Source organism: Herpailurus yagouaroundi, unplaced genomic scaffold (assembly GCF_014898765.1).
Source record: "Herpailurus yagouaroundi ecotype Mexico unplaced genomic scaffold, PumYag 194, whole genome shotgun sequence".
In the NCBI taxonomy this organism is placed as follows: domain Eukaryota; kingdom Metazoa; phylum Chordata; class Mammalia; order Carnivora; family Felidae; genus Herpailurus; species Herpailurus yagouaroundi.
This window is the reverse complement of record NW_024412425.1, coordinates 534,895-552,514: the sequence shown is the minus strand read 5'-3', so window position 1 is coordinate 552,514 and position 17,620 is coordinate 534,895. Positions and strand designations below refer to the sequence as shown.

General features: G+C 58.2%; 4 protein-coding genes across 8 annotated transcripts in view; 1 reads left to right on the top strand and 3 right to left on the bottom strand.

Moving 5' to 3' along the window:
- Positions 1–1,955, top strand: part of MAP3K10 (mitogen-activated protein kinase kinase kinase 10) — a 17,198-nt gene extending 15,243 nt beyond the window's left edge. Inside the window, exons 9-10 of the mRNA XM_040445603.1 lie at positions 1–370; positions 1,354–1,955. Coding sequence (XP_040301537.1) covers positions 1–370; positions 1,354–1,676 — 693 coding nt within the window. The 3' untranslated portion in view covers positions 1,677–1,955. The remainder of the gene's footprint in view (positions 371–1,353) is intronic.
- A 182-nt stretch (positions 1,956–2,137) lies between these two features.
- TTC9B (tetratricopeptide repeat domain 9B) lies at positions 2,138–4,449 on the bottom strand. Its single transcript, XM_040445861.1, has 3 exons — positions 3,990–4,449; positions 3,259–3,441; positions 2,138–2,361 (listed from the first exon to the last, which is right to left on the bottom strand). Exons 1-3 carry the CDS (start codon positions 4,402–4,404, stop codon positions 2,234–2,236), a joined length of 726 nt encoding a protein of 241 aa, XP_040301795.1. The 5' UTR covers positions 4,405–4,449; the 3' UTR covers positions 2,138–2,233.
- Positions 4,450–7,726: 3,277 nt separating this feature from the next.
- Positions 7,727–10,707, bottom strand: CCNP (cyclin P). Its single transcript, XM_040445602.1, has 6 exons — positions 10,651–10,707; positions 10,311–10,511; positions 8,991–9,080; positions 8,758–8,913; positions 8,065–8,223; positions 7,727–7,988 (listed from the first exon to the last, which is right to left on the bottom strand). The coding sequence occupies exons 1-6, from the start codon at positions 10,705–10,707 to the stop codon at positions 7,755–7,757; spliced, it is 897 nt and encodes a 298-aa protein (XP_040301536.1). The 3' UTR covers positions 7,727–7,754.
- Positions 10,708–14,508: 3,801 nt separating this feature from the next.
- AKT2 (AKT serine/threonine kinase 2) overlaps positions 14,509–17,620 on the bottom strand; it is a 52,411-nt gene continuing 49,299 nt past the window's right edge. For all 5 annotated transcript variants that reach the window (XM_040445849.1, XM_040445853.1, XM_040445850.1 and 2 more), the window contains one exon: positions 14,509–17,291. In XM_040445849.1, coding sequence (XP_040301783.1) covers positions 17,212–17,291 — 80 coding nt within the window. In that variant the 3' untranslated portion in view covers positions 14,509–17,211. The remainder of the gene's footprint in view (positions 17,292–17,620) is intronic.

Sequence of the window (17,620 nt, the reverse complement as noted above, 5' to 3'; positions counted from 1 at the left end):
TTCCCGCGGGGCCTCAGCCCGCCCGGGCGCTCGCCCGGTCGCCGCGACGACGCGGCCCCCGGCCCGGGCCTGGCGCCCTCGGCCACCCTGGTGTCGCTGTCGTCCGTGTCCGACTGCAACTCCACGCGTTCGCTGCTGCGCTCCGACAGCGACGAGGCCGCGCCGGCCGCGCCCTCCCCGCCGCCCTCCCCGCCCAGCACCAACCCCCTGGTGGACCTGGAGCTGGAGAGCTTCAAGAAAGACCCCCGCCAGTCTCTCACGCCCACCCACGTCACGGCCGCGCGCGCAGTGAACCGCGGGCACCGGCGGACGCCGTCTGATGGGGCGCTGGGGCAGCGGGGGGCGCCTGAGCCCGCGGCTCCCGGCCCTGGTGAGTGAGGCGCCCACACCCAGGGCGCAGAAAACCGACCCTTCTCCCCTAGCCCCACCAAAGTCCCAGGTCCCAGCCCAGCGGCGACGCCCTAGATGTCAGGGTGGCCTCTTGCTTAGCATGGGGGGAAGGATCTGTGTCCCCATGGTCCTCACTGCTAGAGGCACCGTGGGCCCCCAGGTGATTGAGACCCAGGAATGCAGGAGAGGTGGCAAACTAATGCCTCCAGGGGCCAGGTGGGTGGCATTAATGGCAACAGTAACAACTATGGGTAACACTCATGTGCTAGACACTGTTCCCTCTACATTTTTTATGTTTATTTTGAGAGAGAGAGAGAGAGAGAGAGAGAGCCTGAGCCGGGGAGGGGCAGAGACAGGGGAGAGAAAATCCCAAGCAGGCTCCATGCTGTCAGCACAGAGCCCAGTCTGGGGCTCCAGCTCACAAACTGTGAGATCATGACCTGAGCCGAAATTAAGAGCCAGGTGCTCAATGGACTGAGCCACCCAGGCGTACTTCTATAATTCATTAACAAAGACAAAGGTGATTAGGACAGGAGTTAACTACCTACTACCAGGCACTGTGCTACGTGCTTTGTTGTTTTATTTAACCCTCACCTATGTAGTGAGCTGCTGTCATCACCATTCAGAGATAGGGTCATGCCTCAGGTCTCCGTGTGCGCACACACCCAGTGCCACATGCATAAGAGGCTTCAGACAGATGAGGGCTTTCTGTATCTAGAGGGATGACGAAGAAACAGGCTCTGATAGGTTAAGGAATATGCCCAGAGTTGCACCCAGCTGCGTGAGCAGTTCGGAGTCGTAGGGGCCTAGGTGAAGGTCCCACCCCTCCTGGAAAGTGGGCCCAAGAAGAGCAGCAGATACCTCAAAAGATGTCAGAGACCCCAATGCTCATGTGACGATCCTGGCTTTTAAATGCCATCCTCTGGCCCACCCCGTTGACCTCATCTGATCCTCTCTTACCAGGCCCTCGAGATCCCCTGGACTTCCCCCGCCTGCCCGACCCCCAGACCTTGTTCCCGACCCACCGCCGGCCCCCCGAGTTCCCTGGCCGCCCTACCACCCTGACCTTCGCCCCAAGACCCCGGCCGGCTGCCAGCCGGCCCCGCCTGGACCCCTGGAAACTGGTCTCCTTTGGCTGGACACTCAGCATCTCGCCTCCCAGCAGGCCGGACACCCCAGAGAGCCCTGGACCCCCCGGCATGCAGCCCACGCTGCTTGACATGGACATGGAGGGGCAGAGCCAGGACAGCACAGTGCCCCTGTGCGGGGCCCACGGCTCCCGCTGAGGCCTGCCGCCCACCGCCCGCCTGGGCAGCCATGAATGTAGCGCCCCAGGCCCCGCCCCAGCCTACCGCGCCACAAGGCAGGGGAGGCCCTGGGCAGGATACTCTATTTATTGGGGAACGGGGGAGGGGGTCACTTAATTTATTCCTTTGTACCCCAGAGGGTGGGGCCCTGTGCCCACCCTGCAGTGAGGGGGGAGGGTGGGCAGGGATACTCAGGGACAGGGCACATCATAGGGATTCGGCACAAAATGCAGCATTAAAGGTAACCCCTGCCCCCTACCGCTCTTGGCTGTGTCTTTCCCCAGCCCAGGCCCTGGTCCTGGGGCACCCCACTAGGATCCCCCCCCCATCCCACACTTCCTCCCTGAGCCTCTGGGTTTCTGGGGTCCAGGGGGTGAAGCCCAGGTGCACATTTCCTCTCCGCCTCCCCGTCCCCACAAGACACCACACAGAGGCTACAGTCACCAGTGACAAGTGCTTTACCAGCAAACACGTGAGTCAGGGGAAGTTACATGGTGAGGTGGGAGTGGGGGTAGCGACGGTCCCCCAGGTTGGCCTTAGCCTATGACATCCCGATTCCCTGGCCCCGCCCCGGCCCCAGCCCCGGCCCCACTGTCTTCCCGCTGGAGGCTGCGACGGTTCATCTTCAGCTGGGTCAGCTGGATGTAGCGCAGGACATTGGTGTCTGCAGGGGAGGCGGGCACGGCATCATCTGGGTGTCCCGGGGCAGCTCGCACCTCATGGTCCCCAGCCTTCAGTGCCCTCCACCCCCAAGCACAGCTACTGTTGCCAAAGCCTTCACCCCAAAACCCCAGCCACAACAGGCAGAACGGGAGCATTTCTTTTGCTGTGCCCTCTGCCAGGAATGCCTCTGCTCACAGACTTCTGTCGTACTCCCTCCCCGCCCCTGCCAGCCTCCCGTAACATCTGCAAGAAGCCTGTTCTCTCTAAACCTCTCACCAGGAAAACCAGTCTTGCCTCTGCCCCCACAGCCCTGTGTCCTGTACCTGTTGTGCGCCCTTTTCATTGGCTCTCAATACGAGACTATTGTCTCTGCACCGCGCCCCCCCCCGCCCACCCACACACACACACACACACACACACACGTGCACCCTGTGATGTCCCAGAGGGCAAGCAACAAGCCTCCAACTGGGCCAAACCTGCCCCTCCCACCCCCGCCCCTGCAAACGTCTTGTCATTGCCCACCCTGGGGTCTGCCTCCCTGCAAGTGCTGAACAAGTAGCGGGTGGGTGAAGCGCCCGGGTGAAGAGGTGAGTGAGTTGGGTTCGTGAGCGGATGAATGAGTGGGGGGTGAGTGGATAGGGAGTGGCTGAGTAGGTGAGTGGGAGGCTGAGGATGAGTCAGTGACTGAACCGATGGGAGGTGGTTGGGTGGATGTCAGAGGAACATGGGTGAGTGAATGGGGGGTGAGCGCCTGCGTGGGTGGGTAAGGAGTAGGTGGATGGAGAGGTGAATGCTGGGGAGGAGGCACAGCACTCCCTTGAAGCAGCTCGGCTCTGATCCTCCCTTGTTCCCTTGTTTCCTCTGCTCCAGCCCCTTTCCCTGCTTTGTCCACCCTCACCTGTGGGCTCCCGGCTGCGGGCCTCCTGCAGGTAGCGCAGCGCGCGTGCATAGTCGCCCAGGTGGTAGAAGGCAATGCCAGCGCGGTAGGTGGCCTTGAAGTTGCCCTGCTGCTTCTCCAGGACCTTGAGACAGTACTCGCGCACCCGCTCATAGTTCACCAGCTCCGACTGCAGCAGGCAGGCTGCGGGGACACCGGAACCGGTGCTCACAGAGCCTGACGGCACCCCCAGAGCTCATCTGGCTGCTAGGAGCCTGGCCTTCAGGCTGCAGGAAGCCCCAGCCCTTTCCCTTGGCTGAGCCGGGCCTGAGGGACTGCTCAGGCCACCGGGGCCGCCAATCTTCTGACCAATTGGGATAGAATCGTTCTGCGCCGCCGCTAGAGGGCGCGAAAACAGACAAGCGCTCCCGGGCAATTAGCTGGGAAGTTTCTGCAGGGGAGAGTACTAAACACAATCTCAGGTGAGGGGTGGGGCCTTGAGTCGGTAATCCAGGGTAAGATTTTCTCATCTGAGGTTCGCAGGTGACAGCCCAGAGCCCATTTCTTGCCTCCCAGCCCTTCCATCCCTGTGTTCCCCTACGTCCCCAACCCCTCTCCTTGATAAATTCTGGGGTCTCCCTTCACAGACCCCAGGTCTGTTTCATTCAAGCCTCCAGTCCCCCGCTCAAGGCTTCATGATTGCCCGTCACTCCCTACTCCTCTCCCGTATGCGTCCCCCGACGGCCCCGTACCCGTGAGAGAGTCATAACATTCCACCTCCGTGTTCTCCACCAGGCGCCGCTGCTCCTCGCTGAGGCGGGCTGGCCCCGGGCTGCTGGCGGGCCCGGGGGCGGGGGCGGGCAGACCTCCAGGGCGGGCTCCCTGCGCCGCCTTCAGCTGCAGCAGTGCCCGGTGATACTTGCCGATGGCTTCCCGGAACTTCTTCTCTCGGTAGCAGCGCTGGCCCTCCGCCTTGAACGCCACGGCGGCCCGCAGGCTGCTGTCGAGCGCCGCGCCCAGGCCTCCCGACGGCTCTGGGGCAGGGCTGGGCCGAGCCGAGCCATGGCGGGGGCCCGGGCCCGGCGGGGAGAGGGCGGGAGGCGGGCGCGGCGGAGGCTCCGGGGCAGCGCTGAGCATCAGCACCGGGGACAGCGCGCCGCGCTGCATTGTGGGAAACTCCTGCGGCCGCCGCTGCAGCTACCGCATCGCCCCCCGCGGGGCCGGTCCCCACCCTTTCTCCGCCCCCGCACCTCCGGCAGTCGACTCCGCCTGCCCCCTATGGGTCTAGAGAACCCCCTCAGGACTTTCCCATTCTATCCTCCAAATCAGCCCCAGCCCTAGTTCTTCAGCCGGCCTCTCCCTTGTTCCCACTCCCCTTACCTCCCACCCTCCTGCCTGCTCTCCTCCCCCATGCCCAAAGCTCCCAAAGCTTTCTAGAAGGAAAAGACAAGTCTTGGGGAAAGAGCAGGAAGAGATCAACCTCGTTGGAAAGCTGGTTTTCAGACCCCTAGTCATTTCCCATATTTGGATAAGAACACAGGTTATGGACTCAGGCTGCCCAGAGTCAATTCCCTGCTTATTTTCTCACTAGTTGTAGCACTTGGACACATCACCCAAATTACCTGGGACTCTATATCCTCGTCAGTAACATAAGACAATGATAGCAGCTTGGAAACCCATTTGTTCATCTATGCAACAAATACTCACTGATACATTTTCTGTGACCAGTTCTGGTCTGGGTGATGCCGGGAAAGAGCAGCTACTGAGAGAGCCTTGGACCCTACTCTCTCTGAGCCCCTAGTCCGTGGGGAGACAGACCAGTGACCCGACAGTGACAGCCCAGAGTGGGCTCACCTGGGAAGCTCAGATAAAGTGGCCAGGGTGAGATAGGGAGACACAGGCAGGGGGTCGAGCCCTGGATGGGGGAGACACAACAGGTTGTCAGGGTCCAGAGGAGGAAGGTGCCTGCCCTAGACTGAGGCGGTGAGTGAAGGCTTCCTGGAGGAGGGGATCACTCTACGAACCAAAGAGATCTGCTTCTTGTCCTGAGTTCACTGTCTGGGGAGGAGACACAGTGGGAAAGCAGACAAGGGACAGCCCGGAGTGAGCGGCACAATAATGCACAGAGAAGGAAGCATGTGAGAGGCTTTTGAGAGAAAAACAGGGTGAACAGGTGAGCGGGACGGTTGATCTTCCACTCTCCTTAGCTGCTCACTTGGTGGTGGGACCTTGGCCAAGCTCCTTGATCCTCCTCCACCCTGCCTTCCTCCTGTGTGACCTGGGGATACTACGTGAGTGTATTTCAGAGTAGTTGTAGGGACTGAATTCTGTTATGTAGGTAAAGCATTTGGCGCAGGGCCTGGCACAGGAATGGGCAATTAACAACCCCTGTTTCTTATCACCCATGAGACTGTGAGGTGTATGATCTTAACAGCCTGGCCCCAGGGGCACCTGGCTGGCTCAGTCAAGAGCCTGGCCCCGAGTCAGCACCCACGTATAGTTGTTGAATGAATGAGTGAGTGAATAATTTCGGGTACTGTATATATTCCCACCCTCCCCCACACCTGCAAGACCCTGGTTTGGGCCTCAGCTCCAAGCACCAAGCTTATATTTCCATTCTCCCCTCACCCTGCCACCGCACGTCCTCTTTCTGGAGGCCACAGGGCAGGTCCCACCCTATAGGTCCAAACCTGAACTCAGCGCTTAAATATTTTCTGAGCACCTACTAAATAGCTAGGTGCCAGGGGCTCGGCAGAAACAAGGGACAAGCATACCTATCTCACAGTCCTGCTAGGATGTAGTGCTAACATTTTCCATAACACCTACCGTCAGGCACTGTCCTAAAGTTCTATGTACTTATTAACTCACATTCTCATCACACCTCTATGAGGCCAGTGCTATAAATATACCCATTGACACTGTGGCACTTCAGGGGTTAAGTAAATCAGATTCTATTTATAGAACACTTGCTATCAAAGACCCATACTACCCCAGACTGATGACTCTCACAGGCCAGCATATTATGTGATGTGTTGGGCTTGTCCAACCACTAAAAAATAGTGAATTTGTTGCTAACTTATAAACGTAGAGATACTTATGGAACCGTAGATGTTCAGCTACACTTGAACAAAATCTGAAAATCTGGCAACATCGAGGTAGCATTCCTTATGGCTGGGGCAGGTGTTCTCAGCTTCCCACAGCCCCCATCCCTCCCAGTTTCTTCTCAGCCTGAGACCAAGAGCCATTCAGATTGCAGCGTCTCTGTCCATTTATCTCCAGTAGGCGGTTACGCTTGGGATGCTAGTTTTAGGTCGCGGAGCCGCGCTTGCGGAAGGCCGCCAGTGCCCCCTGGCGGAGAGGTCCAGAATTCGCCTCGTATCTCCCAGCCGCCATTAAGAGACTTGGTAAAGAACATCCAATCAGAAAAATGAGAGGCCCAGAAAGTGACCAATCAAAAGCGAGAGAGGGGTCGGAATTCGACCAACGAGGACAGAGAGCGCTCAGAATAAAAAAAAAAACCTCTTTTATTGAACTGGGAGAAGGATAAACAAGGAGAGTCTTTTTTTGATGGGGTGTCCAGACTCAGGGAAGCCCGGGCTGGGGGCGGCGGAGCAAGCGGGCGGCGGCGAGGCTGGTGCCCTGGAGCTGGGGCCGCGCGTACTTGAGGAAGGTGGCTGCGCGGCCGGGCGCGGGGCCTCGGAGCGCGGCGCGGGCCATGCACGGCTCGAGCGGGCGCAGCTCCGCGGGACTGCGGCGGGGAGACGGAGAAACTGAGGCGGGGGTAGGGGCAGCGGTGAAGACGACCTGTCCTCGGACCAATCAGGGGGTCTCGGGAGGTTGGCCTGGAGGGCGCCGAGGACGGGCAGACTCCCGATTCTCCCCCGCAGGACGAGGCCAGTGGAGAGCAGGAGGGGGGCTGAAGGTGGACAGACCTCCAGCTCTACCCCGGAGGGTTGGGGGGAGAGCGACGGGCTGGGCGAAAAGAGGACTCACCCTGGCATCCAGTTAAATGGTTAATAGAGAGGTGGGGGGCGCCCCTCTGGACACCCCGTTTGCGGCCAGAGGGGCAGCTGGGGGACTCGAGGTTGGCCGACCTCTCATTCTCAACCTTGGGACGCAGTTAGGATCTTCCGAGGCCAGGAAGATGCTCTATCTCCCACCCTGGGGCAAGGTTAAGAGTCCCCAAATCTAGACAAACACCTCATTCTCGGACACCCCCAGCCTAGACAGGCACACCATTTTCTCACATCCAGAAAAATCAAGTCTGGGTGCACCCCCTCCCCTGGCTCCAAGGTCTCTCACTCTCTGAGACGGTAAAGACTGTGACCGGGAAGGGGCGCCTGGGTGCCTCGGTCGTCTGAGCGTCCGACTTCAGCTCAGGTCATGATCAGGTCAGCTTGTGAGTTTGAGCCCCGCGTCAGGGTCTGTGCTCTCAGCTTGGAGCCTGGAGCCTGCTTCGGATTCTGTGCCTCCCTCTCTCTCTGACCCAACCCACTCGCATTCTGTCTCTGTCTCTCTCAAAAATAAACATTAAAAAAAAAATTTTTTTTAAGTAAAAAAATAAAGACTGACCAGGAATGTAGGTCCCTGGAGCCATACCTGTAAAGCGCCGGCTCCAGGCCGGAGCCCGCCCCGTCGAGCAAGCGATGCGCCAGGTTCAGCGCCGCAGCTGCGCGCCGACCCGGCTCCCATCCCGCTGCCTCGGCCTCCAGCAGAGACAGCTCCAGAAAATAGGTGGCAAAGAGCGTCACCTGCCAAAGCCCCGGGGCGATGAGGCCACGCCCCTACCCCCGTACAAGCCACGCCCCTGCCCCCCTTGCCCCGCACCTGGGGGCTGCTCCCGGCTAGCGCGGCGAGGAGCCCGAGGCAGAGTAGCGGGCCCGGGTGGTGCAGCCGGAAATCCAAGCGGCTCAGGATGCGGCGCTCTGCGCGCAGGAGCTCGGCCCGCGAGAAGGAGCCAGCGCCCAGGAGGCAGAGGGAGGCACACTGCGGGGTGAGGGGGTGGGGTGGGGAGAAGACGTGGGGGAGTCTTGGACCCCTGCCCTGCAGCGCTTCAGTCTCCATTCTGGACCTCGATTTCCTAGTCTGTAAAGTGGGGCCATTGATTTGTTGTCTGGAAGCCATGGAGAGCACAGGCTTCAGAATCAGACCTGGGTTCGAGTCTTACTGTGTGACAAGGACATCACTGAAGCTCTGAGGCTCCGTTTCCTCGTCTATAAAACGGAAATAGTCCTCTCTACTTCACCAGGCAGCTCTGATAAGGCACCGGCTCGAACTACTCAAGGGCCACAACGACTGTTGTTCAAGACTGACTCCAAATCCCACCTGTTTGGGGCAAAATGTCCTTCCCTGGGCCTCAGTCTCCTCCTCCGGTAAAGGGACACCGTGGTAGCCCTGACCTCATACAGATATGCTGGGATTCCAAGAGTGAGTAAAGCGCTAGCTCGGCACACGGTAGGTGTTTCATCTGTGACGAGGCAAGAGAGGCTTCCACCCTCCCAAGCCCCACTCCGGAAGTACCTCGGGAAGCACGCATTCCTCCATTTTGCAGGCCACGAACAGGCAGGCCACGCCCAGCAGCTGCAGGCGATGGAGGCGCACTCTGCCGGCGCGCAGGTAGGAATCGAGCAGGTGCACCGCCAGGTAGAGCGTGTCCCCCGCCAGGCCCAGGTACTCCTGGGGAGGGGCGTGAGTGACCACCGGGGATCTAGGCTGCGACGCCGGCCCAGCCCTGCCCCCTCCCGGATACGTACGTGCACCTGGATCAGCCAGTCCACCACGAGCGCGCGCATCTCCGGGGTCACAGCGCGGGGCAGGGCCCTCCGGGGCAGCGCGTGGCACACCTGGGGTTGGGCAGGGAGAGCCTCACTCTCCACAACTGTGCTTAGGCTTCTCGCCTGAGCTCCAGCCCTAAGTGCAGCAGCCTCCTCGCACCGACTGGAGGAAGCGTGAGTGCCCCGCCCCCCACCCCCAAAACCGGCCTCCAGTCTTCTCCAAATGTGCCTCTATTCCTTGTCCCCATTAGAGCCTTGGACTTTATTCCGGACGCCTCCCTATCCACCTCTCCAGTCTGTAGCCCTCATGGCCACGGGTCCTCCTAAGCATCAACCCCTGGGTTTCCAGACCACTAGTGGTCACCAGCCCTCCACTCATTCTCAGATCCTCCCCCCAAGGGTCTTTCTAAAATACAAAACTGGCCAAGGAACTCTCCAGCTTAAAACCCTTTCGTGGCTGCCAGGACCCTCAGGAGAAAACCCTAACTGCTTTCTGACTCTCAGGCACTGTCCCCCCTCCTGCCTCTGACCCCCCTCCCCCCAGTGCCAACACCACCACCTCTTCCTTTGTCTCCCCTCACAACCCACACTCCAGCTACATCAGCCTTCTCTAGCCCTAAACTATGCCAAGCTCATTCCCACCCCAGGGCATTTGCACGATCCTTCCCCAGCTCCCTGCATTGTCGATTCCTCAGCCCTTCAAACCTCAGCTCAGCTTTCCTACACAGAATTCTCCCTACACCCATTGCACTCCCTCTTGGTATTTTCAGTCTGAAGATAACCTGCTGTTTCCTTGTGTGTTTTGTCTGTTTGCCTCCCTAGCCTGCTTGGCACCACAAGGGCAGGGATTTCTCTCTGGATCACAGCTGTATCTCAGTTCCTAAAAGAGTCCCTGGCTGGGGAGAGACAACTCACAAGATGCTTCTTGAATAAATTCATTCCTGCGGTGTTTCTCCCGACAGTGCCTATCTTGCACAGGTACCTGCAGACTTACCGAGCCTGTGCTTTGGTCTCAGGGGCCTTTCTGCAATGACTGCCTACATCGGCTTGGCTGTCCACAATGACAGCAGACTATGTTGTTCATGACAGCATCCCCAGGGCCGGGAATATGCTCAAAAACATTTGGTAAGAAACCGCTAAGTGTTTGTAAGCGAATACATGTCAGAGACACGCGGGAGGGGCTGTGCACTAGCAAAGGAGGGGCTGCAGGCCGCCGGGCGTTCCGGAAGGCTCGTGGAGTGGGCCAGCCTGAGCCTCGTCAAACCCGCACCCCTCTGCTGCCGTCCGGGCCACGCTCACCATGACTTCGGCGAAGATGTCCCCAGCGTACTCGCGCTCTCCCGCCAGTCCCAGCGCGCTCAGCGCCTCCGCCAGCCCGGGCGGCACGCAGGGCCCCGGGGGCCGCCGCTCCTGGCGTCCTGGAGACACGCTCGCGCCCTCGCGGTTGCTGTCGGGGACCGGGACGCTCGGAGGCTCGGGGTCGGGCGAGGCAGCGGGACTCTGCAGGAGAGAGGAGGGGTCTGGAGTCAGCGCCCCGGAGACAGGCCCGGGACGCGGTGGGGGGGGGGGGTGTGACCCTAACTGCTGCCTCTCACCAGCATCCTCCAGGCTGGCGTCGAGATCCGAGCCCAGCGCCCACCTCTTCCCGCTGGAGCTGAGGACCTGTGGCGGGCGCTTTAAACGTGCCTGCACGCATGCGTGCCGAGCACCCGGGCAGGTGCAGAGGCAATGGCGAACGCCCCTCCAAACCTAAGGTCAGGCAGCTGGAGTCAAATCCTCTTCCTGCTACTAACTATGTGATCGGGAACAGCCCCTCCGAGCCTCCCTTTCCTCAGCTGCAAAGTAGGGATTGTTTCCAAACGTGTAAGTGGTCAGTCTGGGCTGGCGCAGCCACCTCCTCGCTGCTCCCCGGTCCCCATCCCCTGTAGCCTGTCAGCCCCATTCAGCCAGAAGGGATCCGGTGCACGCCCAAGTCAGATCCCACCCTGCCTCTGTTCACAACTCCACCGTGTCTCCCATCTCAATGGGAAAGTCCATGAGGTCCTATATTATCCTCCCCACCAGCCCCACGCACCTTGGAGCTCGTCTCCCAACCTCCCCACCCCCCTCATGTCTCCTGCCACACTGGCCTCCTGGCTCGTTCTCACCCGCAGAAGGCACGCTCCTACCCCAGCACCTTCGCACTCGCTGTTCCCCTTGCCTGAAATGCGCTTCCCTCAGATCCCTCATTTAAGGTGTTTACTCAGATGTTACCTCCTCTGTGAAAAACGCCATCCTGAGAATTTCCTATCTCCGTTCTTCACACTTGTTCTCTCGTGAGCACTTACCGCCTCATCTTAGTTACTCTCTCCTGACTAGGATGTGAACCCCATGAGTGCAAGGCTTGCCTTCTGTTTTGTTTTGTTTTGTTTTGTTTTGATTGCTGTATTCCCAGTGCCTAGAACAGGGTTTGGCGCGTGGCAGGTCCTCAAGAAATAGTTGTTGGATGAGTAAGTGAACAGGCTGGATATAATTTACAAACAGTGGCTTGCAAGGACCTGATGAGGTGATGTTGGAGTGAAACCCAAAAGATGAGCCGGGAATGCAAAGGTGGGGTGCGTGGAGGACCGGAATATTCCAAGTGGTGGAAACAGCATGAGCAAAGGCACTGAGGCAGGAAAGGGATTGCTATTTTCAGGCACTGGAAGGGCAGAAATCCTGGAAAAATGAGCAGAGAGAGGATTGTGAGATGCTGAACTAACAGCTTCCTGTCAGACTTACAATAAAACCCAAACTCCATACCTTGGCCACAAGACCCCTTCGGCCCACTGTTACCTCTCTAACCTCATTTCCTTCCCCATCCCCCTCTATTCCCTTTGACGCACCCCCCCCCCCCCGGCCTCTTCATGTTCCCCAAACACACCAGGCACCCGCCTGCCCCAGGGCCTTTGTGCGTGTCGTTCCCTTTGCCTGAACACTTGGACAAAATCTAGGTATTTACATTTTCAGAGTATCTCTGCACAAGACACTAACTACAAAGGGCATGTAGTAACTTTACAGCAGAGAGATGTGACAGACCCCACCTTCAGTCATGGGACAGAATCTCATGTGCCTCTCGAGAAGGTGCACCGAGAAGGGCACATCATTTCTGAAAATCCCTGTCAAAGGTAGCTTGAATAGAACCGTGAGGAAACATCAGGCAACAAACTCTCAGTGGGGGACATTCTGTAAAGTGCCCCCGCAACTGAACGCAACATGGCAGTCGTTAGCCAGGTCATTTTTATTTTGCTGTGACCACTGGTCAAATCTGATAAAGATCTGAGAGAAGAGGGTTGTTTCAATATTAACTTCCTGACCTTGATAATTGAACTGTGGTCATGTAAGAGAATGTTCTTGTTTTAGGGCGGATATGTAAATATGAAGGGGAAGAAGGAGGGAATAATCATAAAATGTCACAGGAACCTGCATGAAGGGTAGATGAGAACTCCTTGCACTTTTTTTTTTTTTTTTTTTTTTTTTTGAGTAGGCTTCATGTCCAGTGTGGGAGCCCAACACGGGGTCTGAACTCTCAATACTTGAGATCTAGCAAGACCTGAGCTGAGATCAAGAGTCAGACACTTGGGGGCACCTGAGTGGCTCAGTCGGTTAAGCGTCCCACTTCGGCTCAGATCATGATCTCACAGCTCGTGAGTTCGAGCCCTGCGTCGGGCTCTGTGCTGACAGCTCAGAGCCTGGAGCCTCCTTCGGATTCGGTCTCCCTCTCTCTCTGCTCCTCCCTCGCCCATGCTCTCTTTCTCTCTCCTTCAAAAATAAAAACATTAAAAAAAAAAAAAAGTCAGACACTTAACCAACTGTGCCCCTGTACTTTTTTTTTAATGTTTATTTTTGACAGAGAGAGAGAGAGAGAGAGAGGGAGGGAGGGAGGGAGGGAGGATGAGCTAGGAAGAGAAAGAGGGAGACACAAAATTCCAAGCAGGCTCCAGGCTCTGAGCCATCAGCACAGAGCCTGATGCACGGCTCAAACCCACCAACTGTGAGATCATGACCTGAGCTGAAGTCAGACGCTCAACAACTGAGACACCCAGGCACCCCATAAATAAATAAAATTTTGAAGTACATTTATGGGAAGTTGCAAAGATAGAAGAGTTCCCCTTAACAGCCCACACCTAGTTTTCCCTCAACATCTTAGTGTAGTACGTTTGTCACAACCGTGAACCAATAGGGATACCATCCTCATCAAGAGCACTTCCTGCCAACATGAGATACCCTGTTGATGCTGACCTTGATCACCTGGCTGATACAGTGTTTGTCAGGTTTCTCCACTGAGAAGTTGCTCCCCCCCCCCTTTCTATACCATCCACTTCGGAAGGAAGTCACTTTGCAGCCCACACATAAGGAATGGGGGCTATGCTCCCCCTCCTTGAAGGCACGGTACTTACAGAAATTCTACAGAAATAACCTGGAATTCTGTACACGTGTCTGTTTGCACCATTTACCATTTAGCTCCGTGCCAACTTGTTTATTGTGACTCTGGGTGTAACCCAGGACTGTGCTATTTTTGTTGCTCGAAGTACTTTCAACTTTGCCCAGTGGGAGCACTGTCCATCCGCTCCTGTATGCCTTCACATACCCCTATCAGTAAGGCTCTGCTTTGCAGGTTTTTTATTTATCTGAGAGAGACAGAGACAGCGTGAGGGGGGGAGGGGCAGAGACAGAGGGAGAGAGAATTCCAAGCAGGCTCCTCGCTGTCAGCCCAGAGCCCGATTTGGGGCTCGAACTCACGAACTTTGAAGTCACGACCTGAGCCAAAACCAAGAAAGAATCAGACGCTTAACCGACTGAGCCACCCGGGCGCCCCTGCTTTTCTGGGGTTTGAGCAAGCCCTTACTTTGGGGCACTATGAGGCGCCCCAGGCCTAGAATCATTTTAGTACTATTTCTGAAAGTGTTCTTCTATGAGCCTGCAGTTACTTACAAAATAAAGTTAAAAATCTGTAAATCACCACACATTTTCTGGAAAATTATCAGCCACGTGTTAAAATACAGCCACCCTGGAATGTGGGCCACAAGAGTGCCAGAAACACGGATCCTTAAGGTTTATTACAGCACTGTCAGTAGCAGCGAAACATCTGGAGACCGAGTAAATTGTCAACTAGGGGGGTCTGGATCGGGTGAGGCATACCCGCCTCGTGAGAGGAGCCTCATGAAGCAAGGTCCCCAAAATGCAGAGGGAGACTCTCATTTCACCAGGGACCAGCCCGCCCTAGTAACGTACATGTGTCGGCAGGAGCGTTGGGAAAACGTGGCAGGTGTAGCCCGGGGACTTGGCATTATTCACTGGGACAACACAACACCAAAGGGAAAGAGCCTTTTTATGGTGCCAACGAGAACGCCAGGAAGGGCATGCAGGGCCTGGGATCTGCGTGGATTTTCACTTTTTCTTCCTCGTACTTCGGTGTTGCTTGCATTATTCACTCTCACACACATACATGACAAAAGACAAAGTAATCCACTCAAAATTAAAATTTTCCAATTGGTAAAATTTTATTATTAAAACTCTTCCACCTGAAACTCCCTTTGGGAAAAAGTTCTACAGAAGGAAGCACCACTACATCTGGGGAATCTATGTTCGCCCGAGGGAAGTGTTCGCGAGCCTGTGGGCCCGGAGCCGGGGACCAGGGCCCAGGGACTGCGAGGCGATCTATTGGACTGAGGTAGGCTCAGGATTTCCTCGGAGTGGGGCGGGGAGATGACGGGAGAAGGAACTGGCACCGGCTGCCTCCGGGGCCTTGACTGGAGGGAAAAGTAGAAGGCTCTCCTTTAGAAGCTTCTACTGCTGCTGGTCTCATGACCACCAGCACATGCTTTTGTAATTAAATAAATAATAAAGTCCACGTGAAGTAAGAAACGGCCACGCCTTCCCGAGTCTAAACTGGCCCTGACTTTTCTCTGCTGCCCTCACTCAAGATCTCAAGGACTCCACGCGTGCGAAGCAGCCCTAACGCCTGGCGAAATCGGACACCAAATTCATCTGTGCCAGGGCAGCCCTGGTCCCAAGGTGTGGGAAGGGCGGTTCAAACTCGGGAACTACAGGTAAAGGGGACAAGCTCTCAGAGGGTCCCAGAGCTGGGGGAGGGCTGTGACCAAACCAGAAGCATCCATCTCGACTCCCACGCATACGCCAAGGATTCTGTGTTGGAATCGGGGGGCCTCGAGGCTCCCTGGTTTGGCATAAATGGGGAGAAGGGGACTGCATGCAATGCCCGGCCCTGGGACTCCAGGGTCACGTGAAGGGCATCCACTCCCACACCTGCACTCCCAGGGCTCAGGGGCGCCTCGCACGCCCTCCCCTTTCAGAGCCAGCCAACCCCCCCCCCATGCCTCCCCCCCCACTTTTAGCCCAGGCAGCTTCTGAAGACCGGGAATGGCCTCTGCCCGCCGGAGTCACAGCCCAGGCCCGGGCAGCTTCCCAAAGTCCTCAGCAGCTCCCACCCACAGCGGCACCCACACGAAGGCCCAGCCACCCGCCCGCGCCCTGCCGCCCAAAGGGACACAGCTCCAGATGGCCAGGCCCCGGCACGGCAGACGGGTCCTAGGGGCAGGTCAGTGGGGCCGGGCTCCGCAGGCAAGTAACGGCCCAGGGCGGTGGGCCCCGGTCTGAAACGAGTGTCTTTATTGCTTGTACCGTACAAATGGGAGGAAGGGGGAAGGCCAGTGGGGAGGACAGAGAATTGTCAGATAAAGGACATACGCACACAGAAAGGAAAAAGACCCCCCACCCACCCAAACCAACCCTCACCCCACCCTAGGATGTCTCTCTCAGAACTACCTAGTACAGGAGGTGGGGCAGGGAGATCAAAACCACAACTAAATTCCACACACCGAGAGATGTTGGGTGGTGGGGGGGGATGGGAGGGAGAGCGGGCAGCAAATGGATCCCAGGTGTGGTCCTCCTGCTGGGCCAGCACCCCTCCCTCAAGGGATGAAATGCTCAGGCCCGGGGACAGGGCCCAAGCCCACACACACCACACACTCAAGGCCGAGACACGCTTGCCCTCACGCACACATACCCAACACACATGTACGCACGCACACACACACACACACACGCCCGTGTGCATCCGCGTCCGGGATGCAGAGGAACATCCACAAACACACATAGTCTGAGGCACGTACCCCCGTGCCCATAGCACTGACACATGTTCACCTTAAGGCTGCAGAACGTGGGGCCCAGAGGCGGGGGGGTAGAAAGGGGCCCTGGAGCCTCCCCTTCTCAGAGGTCCCCACCCCAGTACGTACCAGAGACCCCCCCCACCCCACCCCCTCTTCGACCCCCGTCCACGGGGCCCAATACTGTCTTGGTGCGAGATGTGTAACAGCCGGGGCTGGCACCCCTCCGCCCCAGGCGGAAAGAAGGGGGTGATCCCAGCCCCCATCCTTGGAAAGAGCTGGGGCTGGGCCCGGGGTGCAGCGGGAGTTAAGGCCAGCTGGAAGGAAGCCCTGGTAAGGCACAGGACTGGGTGGCGGGGAGGCCAGTCCCCAAATGTTCCTCCTGCCTCATCCACAGGGTCAGGAGAGCAGCTTGGGAGGCTGGGGAAGGCGGAGCAAGGAGGCAGTGCCCATCCCCCAACCACACGAAGGAGCCCTGGACCCCCAATCCCGCACCTTCCAAAGGCCCCAGCCTGTCCCTAGACATTATTGCTTTTCTGCCCCTGTGGGATGAGGGGCTGGGCTGCCCGAGCCAGGCCGCTCTGAGCCTAACAGCAGGGCACGGAAGGCAGCACCGGGGCACTGTCCGCGGGGCATCATGTCCCACAAGGTGTCCCCTGAGGTGTCCCACGAGAAGGCGACCTCTGACAGAGGCAGACTGCCTGCAGGCGTCTGGCCAGAAATTCAGGCAGGACCCACAGCCCCACGCTTCGCCCCTCCCTGGGGCTCGTGTTGATTAAAAACCGGAATCCCTCCAGCGGAGAGTCTCCCAAAGCCTGGTCTGAGCACAGAGGTGAGGACAGGACAGGATCCTGGAGGCAGGGCCGCTGGGACCGCTGAGGTGAGTTTGGCAGAGGGCTGAAGAAAAAACTGGAAATGGGGGTGAGCAGGTGAGAGATGGGGATGCAAACAAAAAAGGCAAAAATAAAAAGTTTAAAAACAAGAGAAAAGCCCCCGGGCGGTGATGGCAGCCGTGCGTGTCCCGCGGCGGTGGTGGCAGCAGACGGCTCTGCTCACTCGCGGATGCTGGCTGAGTAGGAGAACTGGGGGAAGTGGGTCCGCTGGTCCAGTTCGAGGGAGCCCAGGCTGTCATCTGTGGGGGGCAGTGGGAGGTGGATCGGGGAGAACGGGCCTGCAGATGGCCCGGCACCCCGACCACACCCCCGGGAGCGGGCAAGGGGGCCACGGGGGCCCAGCCTCAGGAAGGGGTGCAGGTGGCGGGAACCCCCAGCCGGTGGGCCATCGGTGAGACCCTCCCCTCCGGCGCCACACTCTGGTCTAGCCTAGACCCCTGGCCCCCGCCCCGCTGCCGCCCCCGCCGACCAGCCCCCACGCACAGCCAGAGGGGCTTCAGGGGGCCCGGAGGCAACCCTGTCCCCCTCCTGCACAAAACCTCTCCGACGCTCCCCATGAGGCAAGTTC